The 20,136-nt window shown below is 33.4% G+C and overlaps 2 protein-coding genes across 2 annotated transcripts in view; both read left to right on the top strand.

The window, feature by feature from the left end:
- Nucleotides 1–6,134: 6,134 nt before the first annotated feature.
- Nucleotides 6,135–9,299, top strand: LOC134238606 (uncharacterized). The gene is made up of 5 exons (XM_062720737.1): nucleotides 6,135–6,286; nucleotides 6,559–6,804; nucleotides 7,268–7,678; nucleotides 7,877–7,954; nucleotides 8,546–9,299. Exons 1-5 carry the CDS (start codon nucleotides 6,220–6,222, stop codon nucleotides 8,617–8,619), a joined length of 876 nt encoding a protein of 291 aa, XP_062576721.1. The 5' UTR covers nucleotides 6,135–6,219; the 3' UTR covers nucleotides 8,620–9,299.
- A 6,129-nt stretch (nucleotides 9,300–15,428) lies between these two features.
- LOC134238588 (large ribosomal subunit protein eL28-like) overlaps nucleotides 15,429–20,136 on the top strand; it is a 10,105-nt gene continuing 5,397 nt past the window's right edge. Inside the window, exons 1-2 of the mRNA XM_062720710.1 lie at nucleotides 15,429–15,453; nucleotides 15,778–15,874. Coding sequence (XP_062576694.1) covers nucleotides 15,791–15,874 — 84 coding nt within the window. The 5' untranslated portion in view covers nucleotides 15,429–15,453; nucleotides 15,778–15,790. The remainder of the gene's footprint in view (nucleotides 15,454–15,777; nucleotides 15,875–20,136) is intronic.

Genomic DNA, 20,136 nt, shown 5'->3' with positions numbered 1-20,136 from the left:
TAATATTGTAATGGTTTCCATGCTTTCAGCGAATCTCTTATGAAATGGCCTTTGTAAATGAACTCTATGATTAGGTTGTATTGACCTGTTTCAACAGGTCGGAGAGAACACCCGAAATCAAGTATTATCCGTGAAATCGCGTATAATACTCGATATTACGGTATCGTTGAATCCGCGAAATCGGGTATTCCGTGCAACTTTCTATAAAAACTAAAGAATAAAGCAACGGCGCATTATGCCAGTAACTGTTACTTGTACATCAGTATCTTGTGGATTTATTTTTATTAAACCTAATTCATACGGTTGTCAGATAAGTTTAAAATCACACGACAAACACTGCTGGGGTAACAAAGAGTGGCGTTATTATTTTTCAATATAATTTCTAAAAACAAATAACTTCGTTTGTCTTTATTTCCCATTAAAGTATTCCATATACTTAATTTTCTAATTTGTGAACTATTCACAAAACGTGAAATTTTAAAGAAATTAAACAACTAACGCCGTGTTATGTATCTTTACTGAAAAATGTATGGCGTCCCTTTCTCGTGAAATATAAATTATTCCTAACAGTTAGAGAGTACAGTATAAACGAGTCATAATTGTATATCTCTGCCATACTAAAATACCAACGTTATTATAAAGAAGAAAATAAAATAAGATTAAATAAATACCCACGGGAAAACAGTTTGAAAATAGCTAATTGAAGGTGAGTACCTTTTTTTGTCAATTTAGCATGAAATTTTTATTCAAAGACAACGTAAATTTTTTGGTTGCATTTTAATTGATACAAGATATGCTATTTTACCTTTATTTTATGCAGTTTGTGTGAAAATTGAGAAGTCATATGAACAGGATTTTCTTGGGTTTTTTTTTTTTGGGGGGGGGGGTATAAATAAAAGTCAAATATGTACATCTTTTCATGAGCTTATAATACATTGAATTTCTCAATATAGATCGAGGTACAGTCATATTGAAATATGATTACATAGTCAAGTTTCCACATTTCTTATAGTTTTTACGTTTATGAACATGTGAATGAACAAACTGAAATAATGGAGTGTTCAATTGCCTTGGAAACTCTTGTCTTACTTTTTGGAAATATAATTCCTCATCGGACATTAAAATTTCATAAAAATCGTAACCACTTCCTTTCTTTATTATACTATTTGATAGACAGGGTAAATTTTACCTCTTTACCTTCTATATTTTTTTTATATCGCTATCTTATACCTCATTATAATATGCTAATACAACGCACTATCTGATTGGTTCTAGACAATATGTCACAGTTTTCTTTTAGTTATTTTATCTATGATACGTATTACTCATGGAAATAACTCTTCGTAATACTCATCTGTAATGAAAAAATGAGTTTAAAAAATTAACATGAATTCTAGTAACTTGTAGTCTTATATTGTGTTAGAAAATAACAGGTTGCTTTTTGTTTACCTACAATGTATATGATTTTTATTTGATGAATAATCTTCCCTGATTAAAAATATATGACCGTTTTGAATTCAAAAGAGAGGTCTCTTGGACACATGTAGAACACAGACGAGGTTGTTTTGCCAGAGGTGGTCAAGAAGCCTCTCCCCTTTGAAGTCGCCAAGTGGTAAAATATTGTGACTTTGCGAATATATATGATCTCTCAGAAGCTGTATTCCTGAAACTATCACTGTCTCTGCTAAAATGTTGAAGACATATTCTGCAATTATATGTTTGTATGATAAATAAAAAAGAAAAGATTTTCAAAAAAAGAGAAAGTGGGTTCTTTTAGCCGAAATTTTAGACATTTTTATCATTACATTATTTATACATTCATAAATAAATTTGATTTTATGCACAAGATGAATGTGAAAGTAATTAATGACGCATAATTAGAACACAATCCCTTGTTTATACATGGCATCATATCTGGTGTGTGAAATGCGTTTCCGTATAATTTTATTTATTTACATATTGTTCATGTTTGTCGTGTTGATGTGGAAGTATTATAGATTCTTCTGATACTTTACAATTCTGTTGTGTTGGGAATGAACATTAGGAAGATGCATATACTTTCAACATAAGGAAAAATATAAAGCAAATCGAACGCCTTTTTGTGTGCAGATCATGAAATGTACTGAGCTCCACGGGTATTTGTTGTCCCGAGCGCATTAATCTTGACGCCCAAATTCTTACTTGGCTATTGATACCTTTAGAAAACATGTGTATCTAGATGAAAGTTAACTCGGCAACATGCGCCATCCCATTGTTTAAGTTTTATTAAGTGATTACACCTCCTATACCCGAGAGAGAGAGAGAGAGAGAGAGAGAGAAGAGAGAGAGGAGAGAGAGAGAACATTTCGAGAGAGAGAGAGAGAGAGAGAGAGAGAGAGAGAGAGAGAGAGAGAGAGAGAGAGAGAGAGAGAGAGAGAGAGAGAGAGAGAGAGAGAGAGAGAGAGAGAGAGAGAGAGAGAGAGAGAGAGAGAGAGAGAGAGAGAGAGAGAGAGAGAGAGAGAGAGAGAGAGAGAGAGAGAGAGAGAGAGAGAGAGAGAGAGAGAGAGAGAATTCTTTAAATATAGAATATTTAAAATTCATTTCTCTTGTCCAAAAAGTTGAAGCTGGGGCTTATTAAAATAATTACAATTTTGGATAGTCTAGGCTAATCGCTCTGTACATTGTGCTCCTATCTAATATTTTGAAAAAATACACTAAGCCTAACTAAACATATAAACTATATGCACTGTATTTACAAGTTTATGTACAATTATTAATATATTTGTTGTTTGCATTTTTAGTTATTCAGCAAGTTACAGGTGTATATTGTTTTTTCATAATTTAAAATAATACACTAAGCTTAACTAAATTTATATTTTATTCACTCATATATCAAATAATTTTTAAAAAATATAATTAATAGAATTCTACATTTTAAGGTCGACCCTTCGCCCTTCAGGCAGATTTGACCAAAGACATTACAAAAATTTCAATGATAAAAACTCTAAATTATTTAAAGCCTCATTTTACTTTTGTTGGCAATATTCTAATCATGCATATGGCATATAATTTTATATTAGGCCAATGATCAAATTATTAAGATATGTTGTCTTAGATGGTTTTCGTTCGTTCATGATTTTGAATATCTTTATATCATGACATTCAATTGTTGAAATAATTTATGAGCTTTAACAAATATGATATTAGCAAAATGTTTTTTTTATAAATGCATGTACCCTTTACTTTGAAGGGATGAAATTTTGTGACAAAAATGAAAAAATGAAAAATTTAGTTTTTTGTTTAGTATTTAAAATACAATTATTGTACATATTTTTCTGAATGACAAAGGCATTTCCTCTTTTTTTTTTTTTTTTTTTTTACAGAAGTGGTTTCCTTGTTGTCAGAAAATCTCTTATGTAATGACCTTTGCAAATGAAGTCTATGATTAATAGGTTGTTTTTTACTGATCTGTTTCAATATAAAGAAATTTAAAGTTCATTGACAGTGTCCGGTATCTTCAATTTTTTCTGACAAAAACAATTTTCTACAGTGTTTTTTAAATTCAAATACTTCTAATAGTATCTTTAATTATGTAAATATGTATTTTACGAATGTTTATTTATTCCAAATAAAAATCAAATAAAAATCAAATTTAATAAGTATTTGCATTTTTATTGAACATATTGAATTTACTAGAAAAACTATAATGTCTCCGTGGCACAAATCAAAGCCCAAGCCTGTACCTCTTCCAAGAGAGAGAGAGAGAGAGAGAGAGAGAGAGAGAGTACTTCGATTATAGAATGTTTTAAGATACATTTCTCTTGTCCAGGAATTCGAAGCTGGAGCTTATCAACCAATTATCATATTTGATAGAATAGGCTAATCGCTTTGTACTTTGTGCTCTTATCTAATATTTTGAAAAAATACACTAAGCTTAACTAAACATATAGTCACAGATGAAAATGTACCATCGGACATTTTGACAATTACTTTGGACATTTTCAATTCAAAATTCTATATCTGTTATTTAATTTAATGAATTTGTCATAATTGCTTAAATCTGTTAGATGTATCTACTTTAACATGTCTAATTATCTTAATTAGCCATGATGAGCCAGATGGACTGTGCTTTGTGTGACTTAATTATTGTTTATTTAAAATCTTAAATTTCAACTCTATTTGTAAATCAAATTAACTCATGTCATATGTTACTCAAACTTGTCAATTATCAATATGTCTATAAATACAAATTTTTATTAACATTCGGGGAGTTGGAATCGGGACGTGCTTGTCCCTGATACTGTCCGACCCGACGAGAAATAAAGGTCTGCAAATCGTAAAGCGGCTTTATCTTCATTAACCAATAGTCCACCCTAGTGGCTTCGCAACAAGCCCAAACACCTAACGCGAGTGTGTGATAATATAACTATATGCACTGTATTTACAAGTTTATGTACAATTATTAATATATTGGTGTTTGTATTATTTTAATTATGATACTCATTGTTGGATATGACCAAAATCAGATACTAGTAACTCTAAAATCTTAAAGATCTTTATGATTATCTAAAATCGCGAAGAAATTAATATACTTCTGTTGCATAAAAAACGGGTCTCTGGAAATTTGAAAGGTGTGATCAGGTGCCTAGAAGGAGTGTGCATCCTCTGTTAACAGTTCAAACCTGCTGTAAACCCTTCGTATTGATTAAATAGACGGGATTTTTCACAGTAAAATTCAGCAAAAAAAGTCTTACAATTGGTATGAAACGAATCAGCCAAAATATAATCCAATGATAGGTTATATGTGTTAATAAAGTCATTATAACGATCACAGAATTTACAAAATGCCGTCTTTATTCGAGCACAGGAGTTCGCGTACCTATCAATTTTGCCGAAATTTTCGGTAAATAAAAAAGATACGTAATATCTAACGTGTTATTATTATAGGTATTACGTATCTTTTTTATTTACCGAAAATGTCGGCAAAATATTGATAGGTACGCGAACTCCTGTGATTCGAGATTGTTTAAATCCGTGAAGTATCAACTTATCAGTAAGTAGCATGTTTCTCCTTAAAAATTGATCGTACTCAGGACAAAACCCTGAGTAAAGAATTAAGTTGGGAGACATGTATACATAAATCCAGAAGCAGGTGATTTAAGAAATGAATTTAATTTTTGAAGATTCATGAGGTTATGAACTACGACGCTTCACGCCGGCATATTTCATGAAGCGCGTTAGCGCTTCATGATAAATATGCCGGCGTGAAGCGTTGTAGTTCATATACCTCATGAATCTTAAAAAAATTAAATTCATTTCTTATATTTACATTATTTTTCTGATGACCTGCAGTAAAGTTAGGCCGTTCAATTGTCATTTTAAAAAAAAACAGTGTGCACTATGTTTTTTGACATCAAGAGCGGTATTATGACGCAACAATGGAGATCGATATTCATGCTTATTCATGGTACGTGCCTAATGTTGTTCATGAAAAAATGAACAGCATTTTTTTGTAAAGAATCTTAGGGGAAAATTATTGGAAATGTAAATATAATGGAATATTTCTACATAAATAGGGAAAGTTGACATGGAAAAGCTATAGTCATTTCCTTTACGATATATTTATTAATTGGCCTTTATCGTCTATGGTCCGTATACCATCTAAATATGAAACAGATGTGGCAGACTCTGAGTTTCCTTATTTAAGTTAACTAGGATACATCGAGTCATATACATATTTGTTTTACTGATTGAAAATATTGTAATTTTTTTCTGAATGAATTGTGAAAATGAATCTATTTTGATTATATCATGTAGATACCATGTCCTTTTCCTTGCATCCGCCCGAGTTAATAATGATAGGTTACAAAAGGCATCTATATCAATGAATTTCATAATTCTGAAATTAAATTATGTCATTTTCATTCATTGTTCTTGAATTAAAGATTACTATCAGAACGGTGTCAGTAATGGGCCCGTACAAAACCCAGACACATTTCAATCGTTAGGACTTTAAAGGAAATTGATATTAAATTAAACAACGTCCCTATTGGACAAGAACGGAAACTGTCTGGAAAACTCGCCTATTTAAAACAGTTATAAATGGACGGACATAACATGAAGTATCTGTATCCGAAAATCCTTCAGGAAACTTTGTTGATACAATTGTGAGTAGGAATTCGGTTCCGAATATTTCAAATAACGATACCGTAAGACTAAAGTAGTATAACCTTCAGGAAAATGTTCTTAACATTTTACTCAGCTTCAAATCTCAAAGTACTCTCTGTCTGTCTGTTTGTCATGATTGGTAAGTATCGTTATGTTTACCGTTAACATCCTCACGTATATAATGTTTTCTAGTGTAACTATTTATAATTTATACTATAAATAATCTATATATCAAATGGAGTGACATATTGTTGCATGTCCTTAAATTGTTCTCATTCGGAATTAAATAGATTATGACATATTAGCAATCGATACAGTTCCAAACAATTTCATTTGTTCAAAAAGTTAACATGCAGTAAAGATATACATATTGATGTAGAAAAGAATATTAAAATGCTTGCAAAATTTTAGGCACAGTCAAGACTAAACGACGTTTCAAAGAATTACATGCTGCCTGCACAAATGAGAGTCAACTGATGCAAGTTTCAGGATATACCCAAAGATATTTTAACACAGACAATTACAGAACACTGAAGGAAGATCTAAGAAACTCGCCAATCTATTGTATGTGGGAAAAGTGTTGCACAATAAGAAAAAGAAAGGGGATAAAAAGGACAGAAAAATGGTTCGAGAAAAACATGAAATGTTTAAGAAAAGGTAAGGTATGATAGATTTCAAAACATTATTGCATGTTTTAAAAAATCCCAATCTGGGATTGCACAAACGAATTTATTTAAAAATCAGTTTGTATTCTAGGGATTCTTGTCTTGACAATATGCATGGTTTAATTGTTCTGGATTTTATTCTCATGAGTTTTCCACATCTGGAAAATTCAGTCATCTGCTTTAATGATTCTGTTAAAGAGGAAACAATTTGTTTAAATCTTATCGTCTTGAAGAAATCCAAGTAAACACCTTTCTAATCAATGTTATTCTCTTGGTTCTTTCATCCTCCCCTATTTAAGAAAAAGAACGAGTGGATCTTTATCTGAGATACTTTACTCTTTGACTGAAACTTCGATATAATATCCAATCTTGTGAAGAGAAAAATACATCAAAAATTTAAAATATAATTATTTTCAGTTACACTATGTGATATACATTTGTTTTCTCTTCTGTAGAGACCAAAATCTACGATTTGATTTCCAAAGAAACATTAGAAACATCCTCCAATGACGTCAAAATTCGAGAACTGGGAGATCAGACAATAATCGTTCGAAGTCATCCGAATTTTCCTTGGAATTATAAATATTGTTATACTTATTCCATTCATTCATTAAATTTCAAAACTGAGTATAAACATCTTGAAATGAAAGTGGCGCTGCGAGTTTTGTGGTCTGAAATCAACGAAAAACATGATGAACTTTTCGTTCAGCAGGGAAACGTTTTGCAACGAATACCAAAAGGATCTGGGTATCTAGAAGTTAATGTTACCGAATTAATGGACGTTAAACTTAAGTTTAAAACAAATTACATGCCTCTAAAAACCTGTGAGACTTCCTTGGAAAGGGGTTTTCTTATTTGCATGAAATGTAAGTTTTAATGGAAACCAATTTATTTTATCTTTTTCGTGACTAAAGAAAAAGAGTGACTTTATCAAGTGAGAGAGTAAGAAGATTATTTCGTAAGGCAATATTATTTAATTTGGTTTTTATTCAATAAAAATGTTGTACAGTAAAATACTTTAGTCTGCGAAATATCTTGATGTCAAAAGCTAATTTCATTTTCAGTTTTAAGCCGGGACCAGAAGAGGTTTTCTCTCTGTGATGAAGTAATGGACAACGTAATCTTGGATTCTGGAAAGAAAGGTGAGCTAAAGTTTCTTTTTTTTATATTTTTAATTAAAAAAAAGGGGGGAAGAAAGAAAAGAATCTTAGAAATATAGCTATTGATACTGATAGAAAGGTGAGCAATCATAATTCTGGAATACGAATTTCATCTATAATCTTGAGCATTTATATTAGTAATTTTTAGCCGTGTTCCACATGCTCTTTTTAAGTTATACATGTATTTCGAAATGTTAGATATTTTAATGATATTTGGGGGGATCTAAGTAGCACAAAGTGAAAAAGCTGTTTATCGCTTATTTTAACTTCATTGGCAAAGCAACATACCAGTTAAGTGATAATAATTTGTTTTTAAGAAATAACACTTAATTATTGGCAAAATATTTAGTTAAAACTACAGTAGATACAATTTTATTATACTTTAAAGATGAAATTAAAGATTCTTTTACCGCATGATATAAAACTTTCCTCAAAAAGACTCAATTGCATTAGAATTTTTTTTTAAATTACTAAATAAGTTTTGAAAGAATTTTTATATATAATTCATACATTAATATAAAAATTCATTTCCTTATATATTCTTTTAATTAAAATCAGCATAATTTTTTTCAGTAAAGAAGAGAAAGAAAGGAAGAAGAAACAGAAAAATCAAAAGAAGGAACAAAACACATTCAAAAAAGAAATGACTGCATTTGGTTGATGCGAATTTTTCGCTACAACACACCGCATAATCCTTCTCTTTTGAGGATAAAGCAATGAAGCTTCCGAAAAAAAATTAGAGAGTGGGTTTTTCAAGAATGAGGATTTATTCCGAAATTTCTTTGAATGCAAAATATAAAAGATTGTATGAATAATCAAATGTATGTAATTCTTATGAAAATTTAAGTACAATGGGAAAAGAAACAAATTTTCTAACAGATCAAGGACGTTTTGCCGAAGTCCAGGCTCAGCGAAGATTTTACTATGTACTAGTATTCAAGTTCCCGATTGCTATTCTTCAGATTAATAATGATGTATACGAATCCTGATATTTATATATATCTGAGATTTATATAGAAGTGTAAAAATATTGCATGCATTCGTGTGTATACTCCAAATGCAATTTGTTTTAAAAATTACACGGTGATTTTGATAACAAAAATTCCTACCCTTTGTTTACACGCGTACATGTGTGCTTTTAAAAGTGTCTTTGAGTGTGAATGAGAGACGGTGAGAGAGGGCTTGTGTGTACGTTTGAATATTTAATACTAATGATTTGTAATAATTATGTATGCATACATTATGGATATATTATTTATTTTAAAAATTTTTAATTTGAGATGTGGAAGTCTTTTATGAAATGTGGAAAAATTGTGCAAATTAAAGAATTACGTTACAATGTTTTTAGAAAAATTGAAAATAAAAAAGTTGAAATTCTTTTTTAATTACTTGTAATTTAGTAAATTACTCTAAACAAATCGATGTAATTTTATTACTCCTAAATTACATTTCATTTATTTTTATGAATAATCAAATGTATGTAATTCTTATGAAAATTTAAGTACAATGGGAAAAGAAACAAATTTTCTAACAGATCAAGGACGTTTTGCCGAAGTCCAGGCTCAGCGAAGATTTTACTATGTACTAGTATTCAAGTTCCCGATTGCTATTCTTCAGATTAATAATGATGTATACGAATCCTGATATTTATATATATCTGAGATTTATATAGAAGTGTAAAAATATTGCATGCATTCGTGTGTATACTCCAAATGCAATTTGTTTTAAAAATTACACGGTGATTTTGATAACAAAAATTCCTACCCTTTGTTTACACGCGTACATGTGTGCTTTTAAAAGTGTCTTTGAGTGTGAATGAGAGACGGTGAGAGAGGGCTTGTGTGTACGTTTGAATATTTAATACTAATGATTTGTAATAATTATGTATGCATACATTATGGATATATTATTTATTTTAAAAATTTTTAATTTGAGATGTGGAAGTCTTTTATGAAATGTGGAAAAATTGTGCAAATTAAAGAATTACGTTACAATGTTTTTAGAAAAATTGAAAATAAAAAAGTTGAAATTCTTTTTTAATTACTTGTAATTTAGTAAATTACTCTAAACAAATCGATGTAATTTTATTACTCCTAAATTACATTTCATTTATTTTTATAATTAATATGATTTTTTCCCAATTAACATAGTTAAATTTTACATTTCTTTTTTGTTCATAGAAAACTTCCTCAGCCCTAGCTTCAAATTTTGTTGAACTCCAAAGATATGGCCACTGGATATATTTTTTTTTAAATAAAGTTTAAATATTTTCCACTATGTTTATACTTCAGTTCATTTTTATTTTTTTCTTAAATCATAATTTTAAATCTAAGCAAATCATCAAATATGCTTTGCATTTAATATTTGATACATCATTACTAGTATATGTATATAATACAAGTATAATATTTTGTACGATATTTGCCAAAATTTGCAAAACAAATGAAAAATATTTGAGATGTGTTTGATTACATTTTTCAAAGTTATTGCGAGTAATTGATAACATTGGTAACTGTTCCAACATACCTACTAGTCCTTGTTATGCCTTTGGGCACAAAGGGCAAGGACTAGACTTCTCCATTTCTATCTTGGGCATTTCTTTCCAGTTCTTCTCAAGTTAGTTTCTTGTATCTCATTTCCTTTTCCACAATCCTTCGCCAGGTAGACCAGGTTTCCTCTTCCTTTCTGGTGTCCATCAAAGAGCTACTTTGGTGATTATCTTGGCTGGTTGTCTTAACGTATGCCCAATGCATCGCCGTCTCCGTTTTGTAAATATAGTTCTCATATCGTCTGTTTGCTTTTTTTATTGAGTTCCATATTGGATTTCATTTGGCAAAAAAACTTCGTGATCTTTCTGAGGCATCCATTGTGGAAACTAGAAAGTTTACATGTCTTCTTCTGTCATTCTCTAGCATTCTGCCCCTTATAGTAGCAGACAGGGTGCAGCTCTTATAGATTCTTAACTTTTGTCCTTCTGACTAGAGTATGTCATTTGTGTTCCAGATGCTCTTGGGGCTGATGAAGGAAACCTTAGCTTTACTTAGTCTGACCATTATATCATTGTCCGCACCCCACCTGATGTTACTATGCTGCCAAGATAGGTAAATGTTATTGTGCTGCTCTGGTCATTTCCATCTACCTGTATTCGTGTTGGTTGTTTGTGTTTAACGTCATAACTTCACTTTCCTTGGTATTGATTTCAGGTCCATTTTTTTCTGATTTACTCTGTAATTTTGAACTTTGCATATATGCTTTTTTAGATGTGACAGTAGGTCCAATTAAGTCATCTGCATAGACTAGGTCTTCCATACCGGTAAAAAGGGTCCATTTAATTCCTGTGTTGTCGCCACGAAGGGTTGTTTTCATAACCCAGTCTTTTGCAAGTATACATAAAAAGGAGAGCCGACATCATAAAGCCCTGCCTCATGCCAGATTTTACTATGAAGCATGCATCTGATTAGCCGCCTTTAGAGTGCAATTAAACTCCAAGTAAAAATACTATCTTTGATGGTATCCCCTGTAACGGGAGAAGAGAAAATGCAGCGGACCAGACCGGGATTCGAACCCGGGCCCCCTGAAACTCTGGTCAGGTGCTCTACCAACTGAGCTATCTGGCCACCGGCGATCGAACCCGGCTGACCGCCACATTCCTCCCTCCTTAAAGGTCTTTAGCCCTCCAAAGACCCCAACCCAGGTTCATCTCTGGCAGGCCTCTCACCTGTCAGTTCCAGGGCATGTCACGACGGCACCAAATGTAACGGGAGAGGAGAAAATGCAGCGGACCAGACCGAGATTCGAACCCGAGCCCCCCGAAACTCCGGTCAGGTGCTCTACCAACTGAGCTATCTGGCCACCGGCGATCGAACCCGGCTGACCGCCACACCCATAATGCCTTAAGATCTTCCACGAGCTTTCTCTGTGGATACTGTGAAATGCTATTTCAAATCAATTACTAAAGTAAGTTTTTTATGAGCTGTCTTTGCCACTCTGTACATTGCTCTATAATGTTTTATAGGGTAAAGACCTGTTCACAGCGGCTTTTTCCTTTCCTACAACCTGCTTGCTCTCGTCTTATTCTGGCATCGACGCAGTCATGATTCTGTCGATTATTATTCTGCTGAAAATCTTACTAGGTATTGATACCAGGTAGTAAGGTGATGACCCTCCAGTAACTGCAGTTAATAAGCTCTCCTTTCTTTGGCAGTTTGGGGATATTTCCTTTAATTTGGACAATGTCGTAGGTACTGTATTATTACTATAGTATTCTAGATCTTGGTGAATAATGGGTGAAAAATGTCTGCTGCTAGGTTTGGATTAGGTGGTCACTTCCAGGTGCTTTGTTGTTCTTAAGGGAGGTTATTGCTTTGTATATTACAGCTTTAGATGGTTTCTCTATTTTATTTTCAAAATCAGTGACAGTTCCCGGTATGTTTTCCAGCTCGTTAAGCTCTGGACAATTCAACACTTCTTCAAAATGTTCTTTCCATCTTTATTCTTGTTCTCTTTCGGATGTAATGAAGTTGCCTTTAATTTTTTTTAAATTGCTAGTCTCTTACAGGTATATTTGTTTGTCTTTTCCTTCCACTCAACTTTTTGTTACTACATTTGAAAGAGATCTACCATTCATTGTTCAGAAGCAGCTTCCTCAGCTTCCCTTTCATTGCCTTATATTTTTCCAATCTTTCTTTGTTATTTTCTTCACATCTCTATTATACTAGTAATTGAAATAGCATTCTCTAAGTCTCTCTTTTATTCTTTCCAAGTGGGTGTTACATAACTTAGTTTTAAGGCCTTGCCTTTGTCAATGATTTCCAAGTATCTGGTGTAATCCATTCCATATGCGCCTGCCTCTTAAACCCTAGAGTCTTCTTGCTTGAAAGCAAGGTGCAGATTTTTCCAAGTGCTCGTCAACCACTTTGTCATTCTCAACATCACCACATTGCAAAACTTGAAGTCTGTTCTTGTTCTCTTATCTCAAGCCTTGTCTCACTTTGTTTTCTCTTAGCTTGAATGTGTCTATTCGCCTAATGTTGCTCTTTGGCGCTATTTTTATCAGCTTTAGCTTTTTGTTGGCATAGACAAGGTGATGATCACTTCCAACGTCATCCCCACTCTTCACTCTTGCATTCTGTAAAGATCTGTTCCGTTTTCCTTTGATAGCAATGTGGTCGATTTGGTTATTATCTCTCTCTCCAGGTGACACCGATGTGAGTTTGCGTATCACCTTAAGCTGGAACAGAGTTTACCAATGATCATGTTGTTGTTTCCACATAATTCCTTGAAACATTCGCCATTCTCATTCATACTTCCACAGCCATGCTTCCCCATAACTCTTTCATAACCGACATTTTCGCTTCAAACTTTTGTATTGAGATCTCCCATGATGTTCGTCAGATCTTGCTTTGGAACTTTTCGAAATTCGGCCTGTAGAGCCCCGTAGAATTTCTCTAAAATCTCATCTTTTGCTTCATTTTTAGGGGCATAAACTGGTATTATAGATGTCTGTACGGGTTTTGTTTTCCGTCTTACTCTGATGATTCTTTCATATACAGGATGGTATTCCACTTATGCTTTTGCTGTTCTTTTAATTCAGATGATTGCTTCTCCCTCGTGATGTTGATTGTCCCATCTTCCAGGGTACACTTCACCTGTATATTGGCAATATTCTTCCCAGTCCGTTCATCTACATTCAATTATGCCTAGTACATTTAACCTGTTTTCCTTCATCTCAATCAGAACTTGAGTCTGTTTACCTGTTTCATACACGGTATGTCCGTTCCAGAAACAGACTAGCTCTCGTTTTAGTGCGTGTGTTCATGCAGTATACATTTCGTGTGGACAATTCCTGTCGGGTTTCACTGTTCACAGTAAAACATGTAGTATTCTGCTGGCATTCTGAAGACTCGACGTCAGTAGAAATATTTCTAATCCTTGTTTCCGTAATTGCTATGGATCCCAAAGGTAACCACAAGGCAGCTGTTTGTTGCTACTTACCCATAGCTGGGGTCTAGGATTGCAGGCATCAGAGCATATCCACACACCAGTGGGCCATATGCACGCAGTGCACTTAAGGGGCCTAGTCTCCTCTAAAACCACGTGATTTTGCTAGGGTGGCAAGGTATAAATTTCTATCTGCCATCTCGAGGAGGATCCCACTTCTAGTCCACACAGGTCTAACTGTGGAGAGGCTGTAAGGAAGACTGACCTATTTTGCTTCCTTTTCATCAGTTGCCATGAAGGATTAAGAATCCCCTGTCGACGGGTCCCACCCGCCGTGCGCTCCGTGTCATGGTCAAACAAACGGAAAGAAATCCGTAGACAATTCAGCATGAAAATTATGACCTAATAATATATTTGAAAAATTAATATAAGTCAATATTTACCTTGATGGTAGATTTTACTTGCTAACAAGACACAGTACTAGTCATACATAGACTTGCCAAATGTTGCCTTTAAATGAGACTGTTGATGTCCTTGATTTATCAACTTATTTGTCGGTAGCTTGCCTTGGGAATTGTTTTATGAGAAACTTCGTATCCACTCAACTGGAAAACATATCCATATACATGTACGTGAATGATAACGGTATATTACTATAAAAAGTGAAGTTGACGTTGGAAAAGTTTAAGTTAACACGTTTATGATAAAGATTTGTTGTTACATGTAGTTTATCATTAACGTCTTTTACTAGTTAAATGATTCATCCATACATTGTACAGATGTGTCAGACTGTTGTATCTTTTATCTCAAATTCAGAGGGATGTGTACAGATGTATATCGAATCAACGATGGAATGAAAATGAAGATTGTTTATAGATAGGAAACCGTCGATTAATCTGGAATCCTGTTTCATGTAAATGCAAAAATAAGTCTTTTAATTGCGGGATATAGATTCCAAAAGACTAGCTGTTGAAAGACGATCTCTAAAAACTAAAGTTTTTTATTCAGAAACTCAAGCATTTTTTATAATCAGTTTCGGATTATTTGTGTATGCAGTTAGATATTAACCATCATATCCCTCAAAAGACCGATCATTTGCAGAGACTGTAATTCCCACATTCCAAACGGGTATGGTTCCATATTCTCGGCCATAAAAAAAATGACGTCTTGGTCATTATGAAAATAATTTTTATAGAAAGAAAACATGAAGAGAAATCAAAAATGACAGAAACTTTTCCTCAAACTCTTAACATTGTGTGCTGTTTTTGAAATTATTCAAGAAACAAAAGAAAATTATACATTTAATTTTGGAAGTAATCATAGTAGTAATTAATCCTATGAATAAATTAAAGAACTTTGTAAATCTTACATTCTAAGCCATGCATAGAATTGTAATTAGATCTCAGGGTGGTTGGGGATAAGCATTTAAACATTTTAATAATGATTTTAATTTTACACTTGAAAAATGTACCAGAATGATTCTATGAAAGAGTTAACAAGTTGAAACCGGAAATCGGCCTCTTTTTCAAGTTGTAAGTGAAGTAAGCATGGCTCTTCGTAAAAAGACAGCTAAAAACTACTCATTTCTCTTCAATAAAAGCAAAATTTCTCGTTATTTTTTCTTTTTCATGACACAACATTTATTTTCTTTCATCGAATTTTAGTTTATGTATATTGTACGCGTCATTTCAAGCATTGGTAACGTTATGGTAAAGAAGGGGGGTGGATTTGTAATGCAAATGTTGTCCCAGCATTTTCTGTGATTATTTTTATATGTTAAAATGAAAATAAAAGGAAAGATATTTGATTAACACATGTAATATTGATTATTGAGTTCTTATGTCATAAGTTATGATTCTTTACAGACAAGCTAACAGAATGGCTTCCAAAGACTTGCAGTGGTTGATCATCAGGAATAACTCAAGTTTTCTTTTGAAAGGAAATAAACAGACATACAGCAGGGTAATTATGTTCCCCAAACGGAGTTTGGGAACATATTGTTTTTACTCTGTTTCTTATTATTATGTTCCCCAAACGAAGTTGGGGAACATATTGTTTTTACTCTGTTTCTTATTATTATTATTATTATTTTTCTTCTTCCTGGGAAAATTTTGTCCACGAGTGATCTTGTAAACTACACATCCGACTAAGGTAAAATGTTTTTAGGGTCAATAGACATGTTATGTAGATTTGCCGAACGAAGGTCATTTTGCGCGCACGTGCTTGCAAGAGCGCGCACGTGCAACACATGAAATGACCGATTTAATTGATATAGGCATAAATTTTTACCTTTTTGATGAAATGCTTTGAAACTCATAATATAAGGATATAGTAGTAGCATAAACAATGTGACATGGTCAAAATGGCAAGATCTCACGCGCATGCACGTGCGCTTCCCTCTGATTGGCTGAAACTGAAGTCTCCATATCTTTCTTGCTTTTCGATGAAATCCTTTGAAATTTTGAACATAGCCATGCATTAGGATATCCTACAACATGATATATAGCAATTATCAAGAAAACACGTGCATGCACGTGCGCTGCAATCTGATTGGCTGATACTTTAAATAGCTATAACTCCCTTGGTTTTCAACCAAACAGGATGGGATTTGGAACATAGATAGATATAATAGACTTCTACAAGAAGGTATGATCACCATTCACATCCATACACGTGCATGTACGTGCGCTGCAATCTGATTGGCTTAAAATTTAAATAGCTAAAACTCCCTTAGTTTTCAATCAAACAGGATTAGATTTGGAACATAGATAGATATAATGGACTTCTACAAGAAGGTATGATCACCATGCATATCCATACACGTGCGTGAACGTACGCTGCAATCTGATTGGCTGAAACTTTAATCAGCTATAACTCCCTTGGTTTTCAACCAAACGGATTGAGATTTAGAACATAGATAGATGTAATGGACTTCTACAAGAAGGTATTTCACCATGCTCATGTATGCAGGTGCATGCACGTGAAATGAGTAAAACCAAAAATACACTTGAATGAGCGTATTTTTTAATACTTTTGGATTAAATACTTTAAAGTTTAGTATATTAAAGTATATAGATTGTGTAGACAAGATGATATGGTCATTACGCACATGCGTTCACATGCGTACGCGTGCAATGCTAAAATTTGAATGAACTTGGTACCCTTCTGGGTAAACGTTGTTAAAGTCTCAAATGCATAAAGTTTGTCTTATTTAATGAAGCTAACAGGGAATATGGCACCAAAAGGGAGATGGGGAGCGTTTGGGGAACATCTGTAACGGTCCCCGTTACAATTAGCACTAGTTATGTTCCCCAAACGAAGTTGGGGAACATATTGTTTTTACTCTGTTTCTTATTATTATTATTTTTCTTCTTCTTCTTCCTGGGTACTTTTTTGTCCGGGAATGATCTTGTAAACTGTTCATCCGATGTAGGTAAAACCTTTTTAGGGTCAGTAGACATGTTATGTAGATTTGCCTAGTCAAGGTCATTTTGCGCGCATGTGCTTGCAAGAGCGCTCACGTGCAACACGTGAAATAACCAATATGATAGATATTGCAGTAATTTTTCTTCTTTTTTATGAAATGCTTTGAAACTGATAATGTGAGGATATATTAGTAGTACAGACATGGTGACATGGTCAAAATAACGAGATCTCACGCGCATGCACGTGTGCTTCGCTCTGATTGGTTGAAACTAAAGTCTCAATATCTTTCTTGTTTTTTGACGAAATCCTTTGAAATTTTAAACATAGGCATGTATCAGGATATCCTACAATAAGATATATAGCAATTATCATGAAAACGCGTGCATGTACGTGCGCTGCAATCTGATTGGCTGAAACTTTGAACAGCTATAACTCCCTTGGTTTTCAACCAAACGGGGTGGGAATTAGAACATAGATAGATGTAATGGACTTCTACAAGAAAGTATGGTCGACATGCTCATGTGAGCACGTGCGTGCACGTGAAATGAGTAAAATAAAAAATACACTTGAATTAGCGTATTTTTTAACACTTTTGGATTAAATACTTCGATATTTAGTATATTAAAATCTATAAATTGTGAAGACAAGATTATATGGTCATTACGCACGTGCATTCACATGCGCACGCGTGCAATGCTAAAATTTGAATGAAATTGGTACACTTCTGGGTAAACGTTGTTAAAGTCTCAAATGCATAGAGTTTGTCTTATTTAATGAAGCTTATAGGGAATATGGCACCAAAAGGGAGTTGGGAAGCGTTTGGGGAACATCTGTAACGGTCCCCGTTACAATTAGCACTAGTTATTATTATTATTTTTTTTTTTTTTCTTATTTCTTCTCCTGTACTTTTTTTGTCCGCGAGTGTTCTCAGAAACTGTTCACCCAACTGAGCTAAAACCTTTTTAGGGTTAATAGGTGTGTAGTGTAGGTGTGCGGAACGAAGGTCATTTTGCGCGCATACGCATGCACGTGCGTGCGCGTGAAATGAGTGAATTGACTGATATATTTAATATGGATGTAACTTCTATATTTTTTGATGAAATGTTTTGAAACTCATTATATAAGGATATATAAGATGTATAGATATGATTACATGGTCAAATTTGCATGAACTCACGCGCATGCACGTGCGCTTTGCTCTGATTGGCTGAAACAAAATCCTCAATATCTTTTTTGTTTTTCGATGAAATGCTTTGAAATTTATAACATAGTCATACATTAGGATTCCCTACAATATGATATATAAAAATTTTCGTGAAATCACGTGCATGCACGTGCGCTGCAATCTGATTGGCTGAAACTTTAAATGACTATAACTCCCTTGGTTTCCAACCAAACTTGATGGGATTTAGAACATAGATAGACATAAAGGACTCCTACAATATGGTATGGTCAGCATTTACATGCATGCACGTGCGTGCACGTGCACTTTGCTCTGATTGGCTGAAACAAAAATCTCAATATCTTTTCTGTTTTCTGACAAAATGCTTTGAAATTTAAAACATAGGCATACTTTAAGATGTCCTACAATATGATATATAATAATTGTCATGAAAACACGCGCATGTACGTGCGCTGCAATCTGATTGGCTTAAACTTTAAAATGGCTATAAATCCCTTGTTTTTCAACCAAACAAGATGGGATTAAGAACATAGACAGGCATAATGGACTCCTACAAGAAGGTATGGTCATCATGCACGTGCGTGCACGTGCAATGAGTAAAATAGTGTAGACAAGATGATATAGTCATTACGCTCATGCAATGTTGTTTAAGTCTTAAATGCATAGATTCTGCCTATTTTAATGAAACTTACAGGAATATCGCACTTAAAGGGAGTTGGGGAGCGTTTGGGGAACATCTGTAATGGTTCCCGTTACAATTAGCACTAGTTTAAAGAAATTTTTAATTTAGGGCTGTTTACTACTGTTTTACTTTTTAATGCAAATAATTAATCATTAAAGCTGAACTCAACTCGTTAATAGGCATATGTAATTTTAGATTTTACTATATCAGCACTGGGGTATATTTGTGTAAAAATGACATGTTCATGCTGGTTATTTTATATTGCCTTTAGTACAGTTTATTGCAGTTACGTGTATTTGTGTTTGTATACTGCACTGACCTGTGCAAATGTTGTAAATTTCTCTCTTGCTATGAAAGAAGTACAAAGGGTTAAATTTGTCACTACCAAGTGATATATATAGCATTCGTCCGTCTACACAGGTGACAAGTTAATCTCGACAAGATTCGTAGAGACTAAAGATTTTGGTGTGGTATTTCTTCAAATTTTGGAATAGTGTCACATAATCTCATTCGGGAAGTCTTGCCGACTTGTTTTGATTAATATGGGCTAAAATAAATTAGCTGTCTGCTTCAACTTTTTGCTTTGGACATCCTTTTAATTCCCTATGTGTACGAAATGTCACTGAGATTAGTGACAGGCTGACAGATGATTAGTGAACAGTGACTAAATGAACAGCTTATGTAGGGTCCATCAGAAATGATGTAAGAAAGAAAGAATATGGCAGGAAAATTCCTTTTAGGAATCATGTTCAGCTTTAACTGTTTAGAATACTGTAAATGTATTACATTTAGCAGAGTATTCTGTTCAATGATTTTAACATAAAGCAGAATCCGCTAAATCAAGTACACCAATAAATGTCTTGTATATCATACATTATATCTAGCAAATTCAGATAGAGCTAAATCAAATATATGTTAACTTGTTGAAAAACT

The sequence above is a fragment of the Saccostrea cucullata genome, unplaced genomic scaffold, assembly GCF_032062105.1.
Source record: "Saccostrea cucullata isolate Sc308-1 unplaced genomic scaffold, CSIRO_AGI_Scuc_v1 ctg63, whole genome shotgun sequence".
Taxonomy (NCBI): domain Eukaryota; kingdom Metazoa; phylum Mollusca; class Bivalvia; order Ostreida; family Ostreidae; genus Saccostrea; species Saccostrea cuccullata.
This window is presented reverse-complemented; position numbering and strand designations above follow the sequence as displayed.